Genomic DNA, 21,448 nt, shown 5'->3' with positions numbered 1-21,448 from the left:
CAAGCTCGAGGGATGGGAAACTTGTTTTAAAGTGCAGTTCAACATATCATTTCATCGGCTTTAATTTTAATTGAGTCTATAGAAATAATCATTGTTATATAAGACTTGATTCATCGTATTAATAGACTAAAAAATGTACCCTTCTACAAAAATCGACATTCAAAATTCTTTAAAAGACAAATTTCAAACTTCCTAAAAAGGGATACTAAAGTAATACTCTCGGGAAATACAAAAACATTTTAATTTTTAAAATGGCAACGAGTATAACTTGGAAGCATTTACATTAACTCGTCGTGGCAAATTCTTCCCTTAACTTTTTGATTGAAGAAAAGAAAAAGAGAAGGGTAAAACTAAATAAAAAATTATTGATGATGAATTGTTTTTTATAGAGCTGGAGTCAAACTACCAAGTGTTAATTTTTGCAACCATTAAATATTCTTGAAGCATGCTTACATGACTTTCTGAGTCTTTATCAGAAATAACCTTAATATTCATTTTAACAAATAAAGAAACGATAATACATTTAACAAAGAAGAGTTCAATGAATGAAAATACTCACTTTCCATTAAAACCTAACTTGGCCCAAGCATTTTCTCTGGGCGTACATATTTGTCAAACTCCTCCGAATTTAACAATCCCAACTCCAAAGCTGATTGTTTTAACGTTATTCCTTTTTGATGAGCATTTTTCGCAATCTTTGAAGCATTATCATATCCAATATATGGGTTTAAAGCTGTCACTAACATCAATGATTCATTTAATAACTTATTAATTTTACCTTTGTTTGCCTTTATACCATCTACACAATGAATTTGAAATGATTTTGAAGCATCACTTAATAATTGAATTGAATTTAATAAATTATATGCAATAACTGGTTTGAAAACATTTAACTCAAATTGTCCTGAAGCATTAGCAAAAGTTATCGTCGAATTATTCCCCATTACTTGAACACAAACCATAGTTAATGCTTCACATTGTGTTGGATTAACTTTTCCAGGCATTATGGATGACCCTGGTTCATTTTCAGGTAAACTTAATTCACCATATCCGCATCTTGGTCCTGAGCCCAAATATCTTATATCATTAGCTATTTTGAAAAGTGATGTAGCTAATGTATTTAGCTGTCCTGAACATTCAACAAAAGCATCATGAGCAGCTAATGCTTCAAATTTATTGGGAGCAGTTTCAAAATTTATACCAGTTAATTTTGAAATTTCTTGTGCTATTTTTACATCAAAACCTTTTGGAGAATTTAAACCTGTTCCAACAGCTGTACCACCTTGAGCTAAATAAGATAGTCTTTTGATACTTGATTCAATTCGTTCAATTCCAAACGTCAATTGTTGAACATAACCAGAAAATTCTTGACCTAATGTTAAAGGGGTTGCATCTTGTAAATGAGTCCTACCAATTTTTAGAATTGGTTCAAACTCTTTACTTTTTAGCTCAAAAGCTTGTTTCAAATTCTTTAAATTGGGTAATAAATGATGCTCAATTTCCATCACTGCTGCAACATGCATAACAGTAGGGAACGTATCATTTGAAGATTGTGACATATTAACATCATCATTAGGATGTACAGGTTTTTTACTTCCTTTTTCACCACCTAAAATTTCAATTGCTCTATTTGATATAACTTCATTAGCATTCATATTAGATTGAGTTCCTGATCCAGTCTGATATATGACTAAAGGAAAATTATCATTGAATTTACCATCTATAACTTCGTTTGCAGCTTCTTGAATTGCTTTTGATTTTTCAGGACTTAATTTACCTAATTCTTCATTAACAATTGCAGCAGATTTTTTTAATATTCCAAATGCTTTAATTATTGATAATGGCATTGTTACATTCCCAATTTTAAAATTTGTTAATGATCTTTGAGTTTGAGCTCCCCAATATTTATTTGAAGGTACTTCAATCTGCCCGAAAGCATCTGATTCAACTCGCTTGTTTGATGATTGTGACATTGTCGTGATACTCTTGATGGTGCAATTGAGAGGAAAGGACTCGTAGAAGAGGCCAATTTAAGGATAGAGAATAACGTGGGCTCAAATGTAATTTTATATTGTATTTTTATATGTACATAGGTATAATTTACGAAGATTTATTTCGGAGTTTTTTAAGTGTCAAATCGTTATTTTCTTGACCCGATTTGAATTTTCTCCGACAGGTCGTCTAGGATTATGTGTGGTCCTATACCAGGAACCCATCAATGTAAGAATTTTAGCTTAGAGGAAATAAACCAATATTGCAGGGAAGATTGAGTTAGAAGATGCATTGTAGGACTTATACCACGAAGAACCGAGTCAAAATCCACTATTGACCCTTGGCTAATTCAGTCCTCTTTAATTCACGATTCAATAAGTACTATTTTCCATACCATTATCATTCAATTCTATCTACTTACAAAAATCTAGCCCCATTTATTCTATTTAATTGCAGTTGTTGCAGTTGTTGCAGTTGTAATTGTTGGTTTTCTAATGCAATTTTTCTTTGTTGTAACCTTCTTACAGGTTCAACTTTAGCGCCAATCCAATTATATCTAAATCCAATTTCATGAGCTAAAATTTCTCCAAATCCTAACATCATTCCATTAATAAATGGTAAAATTATATTAATTGATGATTTTTTTAAAATATCTATTAAATTAGCCCACATTATTTGTCTTGTTTGTTCTTGATTTGATTTTTCTTCCAATTGTCGACTTTGTTCAATTATATTATCCGTGTTTGCTATATCTGAATTTGTTACGATTTCTTCTGGTGATATTTGTGAAGATAAAACGGTTGTTAAATCATTTGATTCAATAAGAGAATCAACTATTATTTCTTTTAATATTTCTTCATCTTTTGAATTCGTGGTTGTTGGATCAAATCTTATCTCATCTTTTGGCTTTTCTAGATCCGTCGGGTTCAGTATTGTATCTTGATTTTGGTTGTTGGTATGTTTTCGTTGTGATGTGTTTGATTCTTTAATGTATGAATTTGACATGATTAAAACCCCAAAAGTTTCTCAGTAGTATAAGTAGCTGTAATATGATGCAAAAAGGGCAACTAGCTTAATGATAAACTAATTGAAAGATAGTGTTCAGGAATTTGTTGTACAATTATTAATTGTTTCAAAAATAGAGTTTTCATGAGATTTTTTCTGGAGACAAATCTGGAGATAAGTTCACCAATAAACCCGTTAATAGAAAATATGCAATTTTTTCATAAAAATGTCATTAGTAACTAAAGTATTTAAGCCTATATAAAAAATCTATTTATATAAATCATCATACCCATTCATATTTTTAATTATTGAATCTGGATCAATGATATTACCAGGTATTGTTTTTTTACTACCTAATTTTTCAAAGGTATGAACTTTGTAACTTCGTTTAAGATGACTTGTTGAATTATAATTTCTAGTCTCATCTCTTAATTCATTTATATCAATCTTAAAATCGTTAACTAAACAATGAAAATTTTCATTTTTTGGAGATAATTCATTGTTAAATAATTGTGCTTCATTACTTTGAGTATCATTATCATTATCATATAAAATTGAATGACACGATGTATTTGATGTATTAATTGATTTTCTTTTTGGTTGTTTATGTGTGCTTGTTAATATTGATGACGATAATGAATTTGAAAAAGAATTTGATTTTCGATTATTTGAATATGTAATGGAAGATAGTGATAATGATGAATTTAGATTGTTACGACTATTATTGTACTTATCGTCTTTACTTAGATCTAATTGAGACGTTGATGATTGATTTGATTTTGGGTGCAGTAATCCAATTGATTGATCGTAGCTGTTTGCTCTAGGGTCTAAGCTGAATGGATTTCTTAATCGAGTTGGAGCTGAAGGAGCCTGGTTGTCCTCCAAATTATTTGAATGTGATTTTGGGGGCTTATGGTGATTCCCAGATTCAGTATAAGACGGATTAGAATTAGTGATCAACAAATCATTGAACATTGATTGATTCTGTAAAAGTATATCATCATTGTTGTAAAAATCTGACGAGTTATTTGATGACAAACTATCTTTTGGAGATTTTGATTTTTGAGGGTGATTTGATGGATTGGATGAAGAAGTTGAGGAAGCTGAAGATTCAATATCATGAGTTTCATAAGTTGAACTTGAACTTGAACTTGAGCTTGAATTCAAAGATGAGGATGCTGATGATGATGAAAATATTGAAGACGAACTTTGATCAACTTTATTAAAGTCAAGTCCATTATGTTTCAACCTATATTCCATTTTCGCAGCTACTGTTCTTCTCAACAATATTTCAACAGCTAAATTCAAATTTAATCGATTCAATTCCTTTTTTGACAAAAGTATTGAATCTTGTGGATATAATTTTTGAAATTTAGGTGGAATAATTTGATATTTTTGTAATTTCCCACTTGGATGACTTTTCAATTGTTGATTTAATTGAAAAACTTTTGATCTATAACATGAATATAACAGATCCATTAGATTTATTGAATTTGATCTTGAATGTCGATGATGATTATGTAATTTGGGCTCAATTTTATTGGTTTTAATGACTTTATAATTCAATAATGGATGTGGATGTAAAGGTTCCGTAAAATTCCACATTTTGATTCTATGTGGCAACATAGATAAAACTTTTTCGTTATAATTTGTAGAATTTATAAAATTTCGGAATTGATCTTCATTTTTAAAATTTGGTATAGATTTAGAAACTGATTGATATTTTAATGATTTTTTTCGTAACACTGGAAATATGAATTTTGGCCATATGGAATTGGAAGACTTTGGTGATCTTGGAGGGGATGAATTATTGGATGATAAACCACCTAATTTTTCATTGTTACTGATGTTGAAGTTTCTTTCGTCAAGAACGAACCCTTTATGTATTTCTTTTCTATTCACTGTCTTATTTCTCAGCTTAATTTTATTTCTATTTCTCATTGTAGCCAGCCTTGATAATTGAGAACCAGATCGTTTAATTGAATCTGGATCAATTAACGTAACTATAGGATGATGATTTTGGTTTACCTTACTTTCGACACTACTTTTTGAAGGGTCTTTCAAAAGATTAAAAGATCCACCACCGGTACTAATATTATGAGATATCAAATTATAATTTTCAGAATTATGCCATTGGTTTTGAGGTAATTGAATTGACAACTCTTGAGGAATAATAGCATCTGAACCCGACTGTATCACACTTGGGTTTGATGGCTTTTGCTGTCGCTGTTGTTGCTTGGTATGAGTTGTAGTAAAGTCTTCATCTGTATATATGATCTCAAAGGGGTTTGATGTTGATAATGGTCTTGAATAAACTTTATTTTGAGTTGACGATAGATTCGAACCAAAACTATCCGAATGTTTGTGAGCCTGATAACTTTGTCTAAATGGATCCGAAGTTGACCCCGTTATTATAGATGCATGAGATGATCTTGGTATTGCAGTAGTCATATGATTTTAGACTGTTTCATTAGCTTTAGTTTTAGTATACTTGTTGGTAATTAAATTTAAATTAATTTGAAAGAAAAGGGTTTTGTAATCTTTACTAAAATTTGAAATTCTAAATTTAAAGTTTCAGGTTAAGAAGATCATCAATTGAATTAAATGATATCATCGTATATGAATTTTAAGCGTTGTATTGTACTGCACCGTATCACATTGAATATAATAATATTAAGTTTCATAATTTCAAAATGGCTGGTCAAATATTAAATTTGGTTTTGCAACACAAAATAATTTATTATTAGTTTTACTAGTGTACCGAAGGGAACTACCAAATGCTCTCTATTTTATTATAGGGTTAAGGTCAGTAAAGGAAAGTTATATTTTCGTCTACTCACCTTATAAACTTGAAACTCTTCGTCAAGACGAATCTTACTACTTCAAGAGTAAAAACTATTGTGACGATTAACATTTCCTTCAATGACCTCGTGTGAAAGAGACAAAAACTTAATATATTGACACTTTGAATTATAATCTAAACGATAGATTCCTACCATAATTCTGTATAATCGGCATAAAATTACAATCTGTCCAATCAAAATCACAAACACTAGATCTTTCAACTCTAGTTATACAATAAGTCAATACCTTTTCAATTCAATGTTATAATAGTTTTTAGTGCTGAGTCTTTACTATGATAAACAAATACTAGACGATCCGACATTATACTATACTAGACGACACTTTGTATGCTAAAAAATGAACGTGACACGTCAAAAATTAAATTAACTAATACAAAATGTCTTTCTTACATACAAAGTGTCGTGTACTAATAATAAATTTATTTTTAAATCAAAATAATTAATATTTTTTTTGTTGTCTTTTTGATCTCAATTCTGATCTTTCTTTTGAATTTGAAGTTGAACATTGATACCCCATTTTCACTTTAACAACTCAATCATTTCAATCATAAAATGGATAAATTAAAGGAAGTATGTATTATTTTGAATATTGGTGGTGTCAATTCATTGGATGGTAGAGCTAAAAAAAATATTTGAAATGTTCAATTGAGGAGAAATCTGACCAATCCTAGGTTTGATATGATCTGAATAATGTATGAGCTAGACTTTTAAAATAAAAATGCTCGAGATCTAAAATCTGGGAAGATTGATGAGGTCTATAGACTGATTCATACCTAATTATGGTGAGTCCGAATCAATTGGTTTTATCATTCCTTCAGCCTCCTATTTGGCACTACTTTTACAAATTTGAATCGTAATTATCAAGTTACTAACTGCAATTTTTTTTTAGAAAATCAACAATTTAAAATTAGATGCTGAAAAATGGCAAGAAAAATCAGATGAATTAGCTGATAAAATTAAAGAATTAGAACAAGAAAATTTAGAAAAAGATAATCAAATTCAATCATTAACTAGAAAAAATCAAGTATTAGAAGAAGAAGTTGAAAAATTAGAAACTTCAATAAAAGATTTAAAATTAACAAGTGATGAATCTCATTCTTTAAAAACTTCAAATGATAATTATACTAAAAAAAATCAAATATTAGAAGAAGAATTAGAAGAAAGTGATAAAAATTTAAAATTAACAAATGAAAAATTAAGAGAAACTGATATAAAAGCTGAACAATTAGAAAGAAAAGTTACAAGTTTAGAAAGTGAAAAAGAAGAAATTGAAAAGAAATATGAAGAATTAACTGAAAATTATAATAATGTTAAAGCTGAATTAGATGAAATTAGTCAACAATTAGAAGCTATTTAAATTTGTCGATTAAGTTATGGGAAAAGAAGCTATGGATTTTATCATTTTTCATTATTCCTCGAGTGCTGATTGTTTTTGCAATCAATTTAACTATATATAGCATTACTACCAAGAACCATTTAATATTTGAGATTTAGATCGAATCTAAGTGTATTTCTTATCGTATTCTCTTTGATACATCAAGATTAGATTAATTGTATAATGTACATCGTATTGTGAGCTTCGCCTCCTTGTTGTAAAATATTCAAAACTAACTTTTTCTACTCTATGTATTTGAATAAATTGTGATATCAGAGATGGATAACCGCGTGGCCCATTGTGAACCATACATTAAACTAGCACCAGTCTAGTATCTGTGTTGAAACAGAGCGTCACATATATGATACGGCTAAAACTGCACTGTAGAACGCTTGGATTTAATTTAGACCAATTATCAATAAGATTTACAATAAATCAAGGAGGAGAATTTGAATTAATTATCTGATTGTTCCTTAATTTCTGAAACAATGAAATTCATTAGAACAATAGAGAGAAAAAAAAATATTTTTATATTAAACAAACAATCAATCAATCTTATCATTCAAATAAATCCGAGGAAGTCAACCAGATCAATACCAGACTTACTTACATCTGCTAAGATAATCAACTGCATTATAAACTCATTATATACTTTGTTGCACAGTGCTACTCATAGACTCATTTTATTATTGAAATTTGTACTTTTTTATCATTTTTCAATTATTATAAGGTAATATCACCATATAGAGTTGACAAAGACTTTCAAACCATCACCGTTCAGAATTAATCCTTAATTGCATTCATTATTAAGAAACACTCATATTCAAGATACTAATGACGATATCGTCTTCCATCAGATCTCGATTTAGAAGTGGATTAGAATCAAATCAAATAGATGATGATTATTTAACTCCTTCCACTCCTTCCCAAACAAATTTAAGAGAACGGCGAAATCATTCCGCACAGCAATATTTAAATCAAAATGACAATTCCAATCAATCTTTACCTGCTTTGAATCATCAAATCTCACAAACAAATCTTAGATCTTCACTATCACAAAACTCTAGATCTGTATCATTTCCTACTATACATTCGTCAAATTTATATCATCATCAACAAAGTTTACAGAATCTTCATGGAATAGATCCCCTCAATGATCCAGTTGAATACGATCCAAATCTTGTCGACTCAAGTATTTTACATGATCAACAATTTGATCCAGATGAAGCAGTACCTACATATGAAACATCTCAAATGCTACATCAAAATAGTTCAAATAATCTACATCATATAAATTACGAATCATCATATCCAACACAATCCCAGCCATTATTGCATAATCGACAAGATTCCTCGAATGATATTGCATCAACATTATTATCCCATTTATATACACCAATTCCATCATTACCAATCCCAAGAAACAATTCAACTTCAATGTTACATCTGGAATCTTCAGAATCATCATTACTGAATAATACAATATCATATAATCCAGATCATTCATCACAAATTCATCAATCTACATCGTCTATAACTTTACATAATCATCAACAACAAAATAAACAACAAAATAAAAATAAATTTAAACAAACATCAATAAAAAAATTAGGTTTAAAATTTTTAAATGCAAGACAACATTTTTTATTAGCAAGTTGTAGAGATGTTAGTTTATTACCTCCCTTATTTGGATTATTTCAATCATGGAAAAGAATATATATTGAAGAAGAAAGAATTATTGATTTACCAATAAATAGAAAATTAACTACAGCAAGAGGTTTAGAACATTTTTTAACTGGATTATGGTGTATTGTTGCAACTTATTTATCTTATTCAATTTTAGATTCTTTATTAGTAAGATGGATTATAACTTATTCTACTTCTGCTGCAATAGTTAGAGTATTATCAATGTCAACAATAATGATAACTATAGAATTATATTTAGTAAGTACTTTTAGTGCTACTGGATATCAATATGGTTTACATATTTGGATTTTAATAAGTTGTTTATTAACTTTAACTTTTATTGTTCAAAATTTTGTTACTTCAAATTTACAATTAGAAATAAATCAAACAGAATTACAACAAAAAAGAAATTCGAATCATATAATTAATGATGAGGAAGAACAGGGAATTGAATTAGTGGCTGGTCCACAACAATCACAATCACAATCATCACAATCGTCACAATCACAATCACAAAGAAAATTAAATAATATGAAACGACAACGACTGAAACCAAGAAGATTTTTTGATTTTTATAATATTGTTGTATTCGCTGTTGTACCAGTAGGTTTAGCAAGTTTTGTTACTATGATTGGTTTATTAAGATCTTTATTAATTTTAAGGATTGATGTTGATCAAGCTTTTCAGCAAGTAAGGTAGATAAATAATAATATAATTTTAATATTTAGGAATAGATGATTAATATAATAATAGGAGACTAAATTATAAACTTATTAAGATGTTGTTGATTTGTCCTCTTGAATAATATGGACATATTTTCTCATTCTTTGTTTCTCAGCTGACACCCTCGTCAAATTCTATATACTTGTAGCACTAAAGTGATAATAAAGCTTGCAGAACAGTCTTCCCCGAATAAAGCTCTAACCTTTTAACTGACTTGAACTTACATCAAGTTTCAATCGTTGTGACAGGTTAGCCTGGGTATTGCCCGCATGAATGCTAGTTATTAATGGTTGATTATAGTCTAAATTATAATTATTCACATTTTACGATGCCTCGTAAATAAATCAGATCTGACACAAAAATGAATTACAGGGTCTAAATATCAAAATATTGAAAGTACCTACAAGACAACAAACTGTCATGTTTTTGCTACTCCGTCGACTTGATTTGCGTAATGCTTTATAGAAGAATCTTTCAATGGTAATTGACCAAATACTTAAGTAATTGGTTAGATTGAAGCTGCTATTATATTAGTTCTGAAAAATTTATCCTTTAATGTGATTGCACTTTATGACGTCAGATGGGTTCTCAATATTCCGCGACAATAAAATATTGGTCAAAAATTAAACTAGACGTGACACTGATTGTTGTGACATAAAAACCAAAGCACAATATTAATTAACACAAAAGTACAAGTTATTCCATATAATCTTTTATTCTTCCGAACTGAGTACAAAGATTTAAAAAAGAAACTTCAAACCGTTGGGGTGCTAATATTGTATATACATTACATTAAACGTTTAATGGGTTAATTTAGTGTTTTTGAAACAGTCTTTATTCCGAATTCATAACTAAAGAAACACGATACGATGATGCCGAATTGAAAAATTTTAAAAATCATATAAATAGGTATAAAATTATCATATCTTAGCAATCTGTACTAATCAAACTCATTTACTATAAATAAAGCTATTCAAAATAATTTTAAAATGTCATTTAAATCATTAATTAAACCAGAATCAGATGGAAATTTAGAAGTACCAACCAAACCTTTCAACTTATCTAAGAATATACTTGAAAGATTCTCATTAAAGGGTAAAGTCACAGTAATAACAGGAGGTGCAGGTGCCATTGGTTCAGCAATAGCAGAAGGTTATGCTCAAGCAGGTGGGGATGTTATAATATTAGATCATTCACATACTGATAATGGATTATGTGAGAAATTAATTAAAGATTATGGAGTTAGATCTAAATTTTATCAAATTGATGTAACAAATGCTGAACAAGTTAAAGAAGTTGTCAATAAAATCGATGAAGAATTTGGAAGACTTGATGTATTTGTAGCTAATGCAGGAATTGCTTGGTATACTGGATCAATTTTAAATCCAGATTCAACTCCAGAAAATTGGAGAAAAGTAATTGATGTAAATGTTAATGGAGTATTTTATTGTGCAAAATATGTTGGAGAAATTTTTAAAAAACAAGGAAGTGGATCATTTATAATAACTGCATCAATTTCAGCTCATATAAATAATGTTCCAAATTATCAAACATGTTATAATACTTCTAAAGCAGCAGTAATGCATATGGCAAAAGGTTTAGCTGTTGAATTTGCAGGATTTGCTAGAGTTAATTCAGTAAGCCCTGGATATACAAACACATTATTAAGTGAACCTATACCAAAGGAACAAAGAGCTAAATGGTGGGGATTAACTCCAATGGGTCGAGAAGCAGAAACCGACGAGATGGTTGGTAGTTATCTTCTACTTGCATCAGATGCTTCTAGTTACATTACGGGATCAGATATAAAAGTAGATGGTGGATATACGTCGATTTAAAATTGCTCAATGTGTTTGACTGGCTCCTTTGTTGGTTGATCAACACTTTCTGGGGTGTTTGATTTGATAAAAAGTTGATAAAATCAAAAGTTTCTTCATTTTTACCATATTTTTTCCGCTTTTTCAAGTTGGTTCAATTTCCAGTTTTATAGATATGTACGTCTGACTGAATATAGGTAGTTGACTAAATTCATAGAATATGGAACTTGAAGTTGTTATTGTAAAGAATTTGTTTTAATACAGAATTTGACGTAATCTCTCTAATCTCGTTTGACGTATTTTTTTTTTGTTGATCTAAAAGATCATAGCTAGACTGAAAAATTATTAACACAGTAATAATACAAGCATCAATATCATTCATATGTTGATCACTTTACAATGAAATTCATTTTCTATTTGCTAGTAAACTTGGCGCTAGCCATTGCATATATACCGGATATAAATATAGATCAGCATCAACAACAACAGCAACAACAACAACAGCTAAATACAAAACCTACGTCTGAAATTATTGATGAATTATCATTAAATAACTTACTACAAATCAATTACAAGTCTGATATAAGTACATATCAATTATCAAATGGCATAAAATTTGATTCAGGAAGACTATTATTTTCGAAATTAGATTCAATGTGGTCAAACCTCAATTTACCAACTTCAAATGAATTTACAATTGAAATAGTATTCAGATCAACTGGAAAGTCTCAAGATATTCGATTCAGTGATAACAACTTAGCGATCTGGATTTATGATGATTCTATATCTACTATTGGATCTAAGAATTTCGATGGGTTTAAATTCTTAATCAATAATAATCAACAACAAGGTTTAAAAATTTTTAATAATGATGGAAGTGATGCGGAAAAATTCAATTTAGATGAGTCATTAGGAGATTGTCAATTCAGATATTTGGAAAGTGATGTACCTTTTACTTTAAGAATTTCATATAGTAATCTTAAAAATTGGTTTAAAATTCAAGTAGATAATAATCTATGTTTTAAAACTAATCATGTGAAAATACCAGTTGGAAATTATAAGTTAGGATTAACTAGTTTTATAAATTCTCAATCAAATGAAGAATTCGAAATCTTAGGACTTAAAGTATGGGATAAGGTAATTGAAGACGCAATAGATGATCACGGAATAATGATTGATGGAGAATTGAAAGTTGATACAATTACTAAAGTTGTTGATACACCAAAGGATGATCATGTTAGACCGAATGTCGTTAGGGAATCTTTAATGGAGAGGGCAAGAAAACATAGAGAGGAAATGCTTATGATGGAACAGCAGATGAACCAAAACAATGAAATCAAAAATCAACCTGATTTATCAATTGTACTTGATAGATTAAATGATTTAGAATTTTCAATAGCAGATTTATCAAAAATTGTTGGATCTAACGGAATTTCATCATCTAGTTCATCTTCAAACTCTCCATCATCACAAGAAATTTCTGAATTAAAAGAATTAATTCAACAATCTCAATCAGTTGTAAATAATTTACAAAATATAATAGCAAAACAATATATTGAATTATTAGATTCAGTATCACAATTAAATCAAAAATTAATAGGTGAAGTAAGAGAACAACATTTTGGTATGGAAGAAATTTCAAAAAAAGTAGATTTATTAATGAATGAACATAAAGAAGTTAAATATCAATATCAAAAACAAAAAATTGAAGAAGAATCATTGAATTCAAATGATAAACCAAGAATATCAAATAATGATGGAGTTATATTTGATAAAATTATTAAATGGATTTTAATTCCTTTAATTATTGTATTATTGGCTTTAGTAGTCTTTGTATATAGACTTAGACATGATATAAAACATTCTAAATTACTTTAGTTATTGAATTAATGAATGATCATGATAATTCAGTTGAAATTCTAAATCTTCTCTTATGTTCTCAATGAATCGATTGATTTTCTTTTTGGATCTAATTTTGAGGTATTTAATGAGTCTGATGAACCATTGGTGTTGACAACCTGATCATCTAATAACATTGAACTTAACCTTTTCTTTTTTGGTGACGTTGATCTTTTTAACGAGATCGGTGATTTTGTTGGGGTTGGAGGAGGAGGAGGAGTTGATGATGATGATTTAGGTTTGATGTTTTCTTTTTCATCGATTGGTTGTACAGGGATGGTTTCAACAACAGTTTGTGAAGCTTGTTTACGAGTCTTTGGCTGTTGAAGTTCTGGCTGATCATGAGCAGGCTGAGGTGGATGTTGTTCTTTATTATGTTTCACAGCACTTTTTAATCTGGATTCTAATCTAGACTTTGACCTAGCTGCTAGTGATTCCGTGGGACTTAATTCTTGATTTGTTGATTGTTTATTTGACGATGAGTTTGAATTAGATTTACTTGGTATACTACTATTACTACTAGTTGATCTAGTTGATGATATTCTTCTTAATTCGTTGAAAATTGTTTCTTTATTATCGATTAAATCTCGAACAAGGGCTGACGGATGTTTATCTTTCAAGTATTGTCTAGACGATATTAAAGTCGTATCGGCATTATTGTGCGATTCAAATTTTGGTCTTAAAATTAATTTTCCAAATTCAAAACAAATAAGTTGTTGTAAGTTAGCAGAAGCATCTTTATTCTTTGAACCAATTATTTGAATTAATCTTTTTAAATGAGTCAATAAAGAATCCAATGTAGCTAAATTACATTTCGGCAACTCTGATAATACATTTTGTAGACCATTTATACGTACTTCCTTTTGTTTGGTTTCATTGTAATTTAAATATAATAATTTAATAACATCATAAAAACTATTTGGAATTAATGAATCTGGTAATTCAAGTAAATATAATTTTAAAACGTTGGTAATGACGATAGGATTTGTTTTGACTAAGATTTCATTGATTTTGTTTGGATTGTCCAATCCGTTCAATTGTGATCTTAATTCGTGAGTGTTCGTTAAGTGTACAGGTTGAGTCCACAAATTAATCCTTTCCTGATCATCAGTCAATTCTGGATAAACGTGATCTAAATGACTAAGTATGCATTGAATTAAAATAGGAACTATTTTTTTGTCTAATCTAGACTTCACATTCAAATCAACACCAAAAGTTTGTTTAATATTCGATTCGTAATAGTTGTCATATAATGTAACCTTCGGTTTGAAATATCCAGTTGAATAATTTTCAATTAAAAACTTTAAATCATTTTTCGGGTTAATTGTTTCTTCAATTAATATTAATTCTTGAGAAATATCTTGAATTCGATTGGTATTAGTATAAAAACTAGCAATAAAATCATAAGTTACTTTCTTAATTGCCTTTAATCTATCAAGTTCACACTTTTGCATAAATGTTAAATGATCCATTGCTACTTCTTCAAATTCACATCTCAATTGATCCAATTCTTGACACACGTTAAAATACTGAAGGTCCAAATTCTCAACTTCTTTGACTAATCTGGGATATTGGGATATGTCGTTGTAATCTATACTATTTACACCAATTGCTTCTTTCATGTCGTCCAAGTTAAACTGTCCAAAACTCTTGGTGAATGATTGAGTCTCTTCTTGGTCTTGTGGTTTAATTTGTGCCAATGCAAATGCTTCTGGTTTCCATTGATAATAAAATTGAGATGAATTGATAAATGTTTTATTTATTGGGTTAATGTTTTTTATAAAATTGTTATTAATTAAATCTTGTCCAAATTTTTCAGCTTTCTCAAGGTTTTTCCCGATTTCAGATACATTATCTAACACCCACTGCGTTATTGAACTTCCAGTAGATACATTTTGATAAGTTCCTAAAATAGCAACTTTATGAGATGATTTTGGGATTCCATTCAACATTTCTGAAATTAGGTTTTGGACTTGAAGTGTGTTGAATTCTACTTGTGTGAACTCAAAATTATTAACTTCTTCTTCTTCTTCCTCTGTATTGCCGTTGATCTTTTTATGAAAATCTGCATCGTTGGTTTCTTCATTTAATTCTTCTTCAGTATAGTTATTCTTAAACTCTTCCAATAGCCTGCACTTATTAAAATATTTCTTTTGAATTTTATCAGCTTGTATTTGTAAGTTCTTCAATTTCTTATATTTTGAATTTAATATGGTATTAGAGTAATCAACTCTTTCCTCATGCTCGCTGGCCCATTTTTCAAAAGGTTTCAACACCATATTTTCAATGTTATCCGCTATATTTAAATGATATTCACCTTGTTTGGAAAAATTATCTTGTAATTTCGAAAAGGAGTTCTTAATGGTTGAGACATAATCGTCATTATATTGTCTTTTGCTTAAAGGTTTTAAGTCTGTCTGAATAGATTGCAAAGATGAACCATATAGAAATTCCAGTTCCATTCGCTTTTTAAATAGGTTTATGAAATCATTGTCTTCATTGATACCTTCTTTTAGTTGTTTAAATAAAATTTGAAATCCCAGGGTATAATCTTGAGACCAAAAGTTTTCAGCAAATGACATATCATGAAAGTATCAAAACTGAATGGAATTCAAAAAAACAATGAGGTAAACGAAAAATCAATGAAAATCTGAAATAAATGTAATGCACAAGTTGTCGAAAGAAATATGGTCAAAAAATTCTGATTTGAAACTTGAAACTTGAAACAAACAAAACACAGAAATATAAAAGTGTTGTTTATTACTGCACGGGAATTGGTAGCAAAGACGCGTTATAATCAATGTCTATGATAATTCAGATTCCAATCACAATTGATCGTTGTGTTATATTTCTTGATTTAACATATAAAACGACTCAAATAACTCCCTAATGAGAGGCCCTCAACTAGATTCTGTTCAAACAAAGCTTTACTTAGGCTAATGTTTACATCACAACATCAAATAAAGCGTTATAGGGTTTACAATGCTACCAAATTTTAAATGGTTATTTGATGTCACAAAATTCGAGAATATGATTTTCTAGATCTATTCAAGATTTAAGATGGTTCAGTTGCACCATATTTTCAAAGAAAAATAGGAACATGCTAAGTCAATTAACTAGGAGAACTTTGCCAGGCACACTAAGAACTTGCAAGAGGTTATTTGCCTCGAATTACCCCGAAGATACTGAAAAATCATCGCCGCGGAAGTCAGATCTACCCCCACATAAAGATGGATTGTATTTTGGTCGATTTACCAAAAAAGAATACGAAGAAGCAGCAAAAACAGTAAAAGAACAAATTCTAAAACTTGAAAATGATATTAAAGGAGACTTTAATGTTAGAGAAAATATTGGCAAGTATCCTCAATTCCCTGAGCAAGGTCCTTCTGCCAAAGAAATTAATAATTTGACTGACTTTTTCGAACAAACCATTAAATTAACTGGTGCTATATCATTAAGTGCATACATGAGACAATGTTTAACTCATCCTCACTTTGGTTATTATACTACAAGAGACCCATTAAATTTAAAAACAGGTGATTTCGTGACTAGTCCTGAAATTTCATCGATTTTTGGAGAGATGATTGGGATTTGGTATTTCACAATATGGCAATCTCAAAATCAACCATCTAATATAAGATTCATTGAATTTGGACCAGGTAAAGGGACTTTGATGTATGATATAATCAAAACATTTAACAGATTTATTGATAAAGTAAGTCCTATAAAGCCAAAAATAGAACTTGTGATGATTGAGGCATCAGGAGTGTTAAGACAGGAGCAATATAAATTACTATGTGATGGAAATGCTAGCATTCTTAAACCTACGGATCAAGGGTATCATGAATCTACAACAAAATGGGGAAATCCAATTACTTGGGTAGATACAGAAAAAAGTATAGATCACAATACAAATTTAACAAATTACGTGATAGCTCATGAGTTTTTCGACGCGTTACCTATAAAATCATTTATCAAACAAGAAGATGGTTGGAGAGAGTTAGTAGTGGAACATACTCCTAGTGTTAATAATGATCAATTAAAGCTTGAAACTACAACTAAGGCACATGATAATCCTACTCTAGAAACTGCATTCCATCTTAGTATATCACCAAAGGAAACACCATCATCGATGATACCCAAAATAAGTAATAGATACAAAGACTTGCCAATTGGTTCAAGGATTGAAATATGTACGGAGGCCGAATTGTATATAATGAAAATTGCTCAATTGGTTGGTGAAAAGTCAGGCGCAGCATTGATAATAGATTATGGGGTTGTAAATGAAATTCCAGAAAATTCACTAAGAGGGATCTATAAACATCAATTTGTATCACCATTTTATAAACCTGGAGAGGTTGATTTATCAATTGATGTAGACTTTTCCAATTTGAAATCACTTGCTGAAAATTTGGTTCAAATTGAAGGTCCCATAACCCAAGGTGAATGGTTGACTAATGTAGGTATTGGATATAGAGTTGATCAACTAATTAAACAAAATAGTTCAAATGAAGAACTACAGGATCAAATTTATGGTGCTTACAAAAGATTGGTTGATGATGATGAAATGGGGAAAATTTATAAGTTCATGGCGCTTTTACCCAAAGGTTCTGAGAAAAGTGTAGGATTCTAATATGTTATTGGTGATAAAGTAATCGAAGACTGCATCGATGAATGATAACCAGAATTATTTATTGGCATTCATCATTTGCAACCAACACATGAGTCGAACTCTGGCTCCTAGGCGTCTAAATAATTGTTTTACTAGTCTCAACGCAAAGAGAGTTTGTACAAAGGCATGAAGGAAATAGAAACTCGAAATAGAAGTTCATGGATCAACACAATTTTGCTTCTAAGCTTCACTCCGCTCACTTGGAATAAACTTTTACAACGACTTTGAATATTTATTAAATATTATATTTATGACAGTCTTAAAAATTAATTGGTTTATCAAATGTTGCTAAAGCAGCCTCTTTGAATGCTTCAGATAATGTTGGATGAGCGTGACAAGTTCTTGCAATATCTTCAGTTGATGCGCCATATTCTAAAGCTAAACCTGCTTCAGCAATCATTTCACCAGCATTTGGTCCAATGATATGAGCACCCAATACTCTTTCTGTTTCAGCATCGGCAATTATTTTAACAAATCCATCGGTGTCTAAATTAGTTTTAGCTCTTGAGTTTGCAATGAATGGAAATTTACCAACTTTATATTTAATTCCTTTTTCTTTTAATTGTTCTTCGTTAAGTCCTACCCACGCAACTTCTGGATGTGTATACATAACTGAGGGTATGTTTGCATAATTAACATGACCATGACCATTTTTGATATATTCTGCTGCTGCAATTCCTTCTTCTTCTGCCTTGTGTGCTAACATTGGACCAAATGTTACATCACCAATGATTCTTATATGGTCATGTTTTGATTTTAGCTGGTCATCAATTACAAGTCTTCCTTTGTTATCTTTTTCTAATCCTGCTGCTTCCAAGTTTAATCCTTCAGTGTAAGGTCTTCTTCCAACTGCTACTAATAAAACATCAGCTTCCAAATCTTCTTTTTTACCTGATTTAGCATCTTCAACTTCAATTTTAACTACATCTCCTTCTCTTTTACCAGAAAGAACTTTAGTTCCGGTTTTAATGTTGAGTCCTTGTTTACTCAATAATTTTTGGGTAGTCTTTGAAACTTCAGCATCCATACCTGCACCAATAGAATTTTGGAATTCTAATACAGTAACCTTTGAGCCTAATCTTGCATAAACTGAAGCCATTTCTAATCCAATGATACCTCCACCTATGATGGCTAATCTTTCTGGAATTTCTTTTAATGATAAAATACCAGTAGATGTAACTATTCTTTCTTCGTCTACTTCAATTCCAGGGAAGGGAGTTGGTTCTGATCCAGTAGCAACTATGAAATTTTCAGCTTCAACTTCAACAGGTTCACCACCTTCAATTGGGTCAACTTTAACTTTTTTTTCATCAACAAATGATCCAGTTCCTTTTAAATAATCAACTTTATTCTTTTTAAATAACATTTCAACACCTCCAGTCAATTGTTTTACTGATTTTTCTTTTGCTGCCATTAATTTACCAAAATCAACTCCAACAGTTCCATCAATGGCAATTCCTCTATCTCTTGCTTCATGTTGAACAGTATGTAACAAATGAGTATTATTTAATAATGATTTTGATGGAATACATCCAACATTTAGACATGTACCTCCTAAGGCTCCTCTTTTTTCAATACATGCTGTATTTAAACCTAATTGAGCAGCTTTAATGGCTGCTACATAACCACCTGGTCCTCCTCCTATTACTACTACATCATATTTTTTTGTTGATGCGTATCTGACAAATTGTGCTAATTTTGAACTTTGTGTTGACGTAAATGATCTCAACATAATTTCAATTTTGATTTGTGTTTATATGAGTTGATGAATGGTCGTTCTATAAGTCGAGATTGATAATGATAATGGTTTAGATTTGAGATACTTTCGGTCTTTAATATAAAAAAAGAAAAATTATTAAGTTGAATTTAATTAGTTAGATTTGTCTTGGTAGCATGTTTTAGTGCGCAAACAGAAGTCCAAACTTATCTCAATTTTTTACACGACCGGGTCAAATTTTAAGTATAATCTTATGCCCGGAGGATGCCTGAAACAAATTGAAAAATAAATCGGTGAATTTTCGATGACTGAATACTCAGATATCTTGAATTCAACATTGAGCTTGATCTTTATGTCCGAGAGCTGTCACTTAAATTTTTTTAACTCATCTGAATATGTGGTACAAACTTATACGATAAAAAAAGACCTGAGTACGAAATGACTGATTTGTCATCTAGCATTTACCATGTACTATAATCTGGCCTTTAACTCTGTTTTTGCATACATAAAGCGTCATCATTTACTGCCATGATACTTGAGTGAATTTGAAAAAAAGTCTATTAAATTTTGCAGTAAAATTTTCCAAAAAAGGCTTAAACTAAGTTTAAATTGATGACGAAGACAACTCGAATGGCTCTATCTTCGGCTACAGTGAAACATGAGTTGTCAAGAAAACGATTTATTAGCCCTATAATCGTATCCAGTGTAATACGTAGAATCACAAAAAATAAAAAAAAATATTTAGCCCGACGCGGGACTCGAACCCGCAGCCTTGAGATTAAAAGTCTCACGCTCTAGCCGATTGAGCTAGCCAGGCAACTAATTTCAGACGACTGCTCCAAACCGCTGAAATCGATGTTAAAAAACCCCTAAGCTCAAAATATAGTACTAAATCCACGTGACATGCACACCGTATACCACGTGTTTTTGACAGTTTTTACACAAAAGAAAATTAAAATCTGAAACATTCAAATTGGTTTAAAGTTATATGTGGTACAACTATTACTAATTGACTTCTAATGTCAAGCGTAATGAACCTCTTTTTTTATAAGTCTGAGCAATTAATCAGTCCTTGACATTTTATTTGATGGTACTGCTAGTTTTGGCAATGGTAAATGATTCTACAAATTATTTGCAGCAAAATTGCAACAATACTAAAAAGTCCAAGCAGGTGATACTTTTGTTTAGATTACTATAGTTAAATTGATTTGAGCCATGAGAACAAAAACTGAAATCATAAACCCGTTTTTGAAAATTATCTCAATTGATACAAACAATGGTTTCTCCAAAATTCATTACTACGCTTCCATTTGAATCATAAAAATTTTGGTAGATATTCAAGTGAGGAAAAAGTTTTTGAACTCTAGAGCTAATTTTAGCTGAGAATATGGTATGATTTACTAGTGATGAAAAATAGGTAGGATTGACTAGTCTTTAATATTTTTCAGGCACTGTTCTGCTAGATTAAAACCAACACGTTGGAAAGTCTCGCGTGTCATTAGCAACGTGTGTTTAAACCTTAGTCACAAATGACTCTAAATACGTTTGCAGTCAAATGTCCACCAATTTATTCAACATCACACCGTTGTTCATTGATATATTTAAAGTAGAGCCTTCAAATTGTGACTTATTATGTCAGGTAAGGTTATATATTTCTTACAACAAAAGAGAGCAAAAAAAGTATCTGAAATGTATAAT

The 21,448-nt window shown here is 30.1% G+C and overlaps 10 protein-coding genes across 10 annotated transcripts; 5 read left to right on the top strand and 5 right to left on the bottom strand. All coding sequences in view use genetic code 12, as the record gives it.

Moving 5' to 3' along the window:
- Positions 1-572: 572 nt before the first annotated feature.
- FUM11 (fumarase) lies at positions 573-1,973 on the bottom strand (the record flags this gene model as incomplete). Its single annotated transcript, XM_051758564.1, has 1 exon — positions 573-1,973. The coding sequence occupies one exon, from the start codon at positions 1,971-1,973 to the stop codon at positions 573-575; it is 1,401 nt and encodes a 466-aa protein (XP_051614109.1).
- A 436-nt stretch (positions 1,974-2,409) lies between these two features.
- On the bottom strand, positions 2,410-2,997 carry MIM1 (Mim1p; the record flags this gene model as incomplete). The annotated part of the gene is made up of 1 exon (XM_051758562.1): positions 2,410-2,997. One exon carries the CDS (start codon positions 2,995-2,997, stop codon positions 2,410-2,412), a length of 588 nt encoding a protein of 195 aa, XP_051614108.1.
- Positions 2,998-3,264: 267 nt separating this feature from the next.
- On the bottom strand, positions 3,265-5,448 carry KGF55_003735 (uncharacterized protein; the record flags this gene model as incomplete). The annotated part of the gene is made up of 1 exon (XM_051758561.1): positions 3,265-5,448. One exon carries the CDS (start codon positions 5,446-5,448, stop codon positions 3,265-3,267), a length of 2,184 nt encoding a protein of 727 aa, XP_051614107.1.
- A 965-nt stretch (positions 5,449-6,413) lies between these two features.
- Positions 6,414-7,218, top strand: TPM2 (tropomyosin; the record flags this gene model as incomplete). Its single annotated transcript, XM_051758560.1, has 2 exons — positions 6,414-6,431; positions 6,751-7,218. 2 exons carry the CDS (start codon positions 6,414-6,416, stop codon positions 7,216-7,218), a joined length of 486 nt encoding a protein of 161 aa, XP_051614106.1.
- Positions 7,219-8,070: 852 nt separating this feature from the next.
- On the top strand, positions 8,071-9,621 carry KGF55_003733 (uncharacterized protein; the record flags this gene model as incomplete). The annotated part of the gene is made up of 1 exon (XM_051758559.1): positions 8,071-9,621. The coding sequence occupies one exon, from the start codon at positions 8,071-8,073 to the stop codon at positions 9,619-9,621; it is 1,551 nt and encodes a 516-aa protein (XP_051614105.1).
- A 1,013-nt stretch (positions 9,622-10,634) lies between these two features.
- On the top strand, positions 10,635-11,483 carry KGF55_003732 (uncharacterized protein; the record flags this gene model as incomplete). The annotated part of the gene is made up of 1 exon (XM_051758558.1): positions 10,635-11,483. One exon carries the CDS (start codon positions 10,635-10,637, stop codon positions 11,481-11,483), a length of 849 nt encoding a protein of 282 aa, XP_051614104.1.
- Positions 11,484-11,861: 378 nt separating this feature from the next.
- EMP46 (Emp46p) lies at positions 11,862-13,340 on the top strand (the record flags this gene model as incomplete). The annotated part of the gene is made up of 1 exon (XM_051758557.1): positions 11,862-13,340. The coding sequence occupies one exon, from the start codon at positions 11,862-11,864 to the stop codon at positions 13,338-13,340; it is 1,479 nt and encodes a 492-aa protein (XP_051614103.1).
- A 53-nt stretch (positions 13,341-13,393) lies between these two features.
- Positions 13,394-15,943, bottom strand: KGF55_003730 (uncharacterized protein; the record flags this gene model as incomplete). The annotated part of the gene is made up of 1 exon (XM_051758556.1): positions 13,394-15,943. The coding sequence occupies one exon, from the start codon at positions 15,941-15,943 to the stop codon at positions 13,394-13,396; it is 2,550 nt and encodes an 849-aa protein (XP_051614102.1).
- A 518-nt stretch (positions 15,944-16,461) lies between these two features.
- On the top strand, positions 16,462-17,994 carry KGF55_003729 (uncharacterized protein; the record flags this gene model as incomplete). The annotated part of the gene is made up of 1 exon (XM_051758555.1): positions 16,462-17,994. The coding sequence occupies one exon, from the start codon at positions 16,462-16,464 to the stop codon at positions 17,992-17,994; it is 1,533 nt and encodes a 510-aa protein (XP_051614101.1).
- A 298-nt stretch (positions 17,995-18,292) lies between these two features.
- LPD1 (dihydrolipoyl dehydrogenase) lies at positions 18,293-19,765 on the bottom strand (the record flags this gene model as incomplete). The annotated part of the gene is made up of 1 exon (XM_051758554.1): positions 18,293-19,765. One exon carries the CDS (start codon positions 19,763-19,765, stop codon positions 18,293-18,295), a length of 1,473 nt encoding a protein of 490 aa, XP_051614100.1.
- Between the last annotated feature and the right edge of the window lie 1,683 nt (positions 19,766-21,448).

The sequence above is a fragment of the Candida pseudojiufengensis genome (assembly GCF_024610245.1).
Source record: "Candida pseudojiufengensis strain CBS 10847 chromosome Unknown scaffold1, whole genome shotgun sequence".
In the NCBI taxonomy this organism is placed as follows: Eukaryota; Fungi; Ascomycota; class Pichiomycetes; order Serinales; family Debaryomycetaceae; genus Lodderomyces; species Lodderomyces pseudojiufengensis.
Note: the sequence above shows the minus strand (reverse complement) of the source record. Positions and strands in the feature narration are given on the sequence as shown.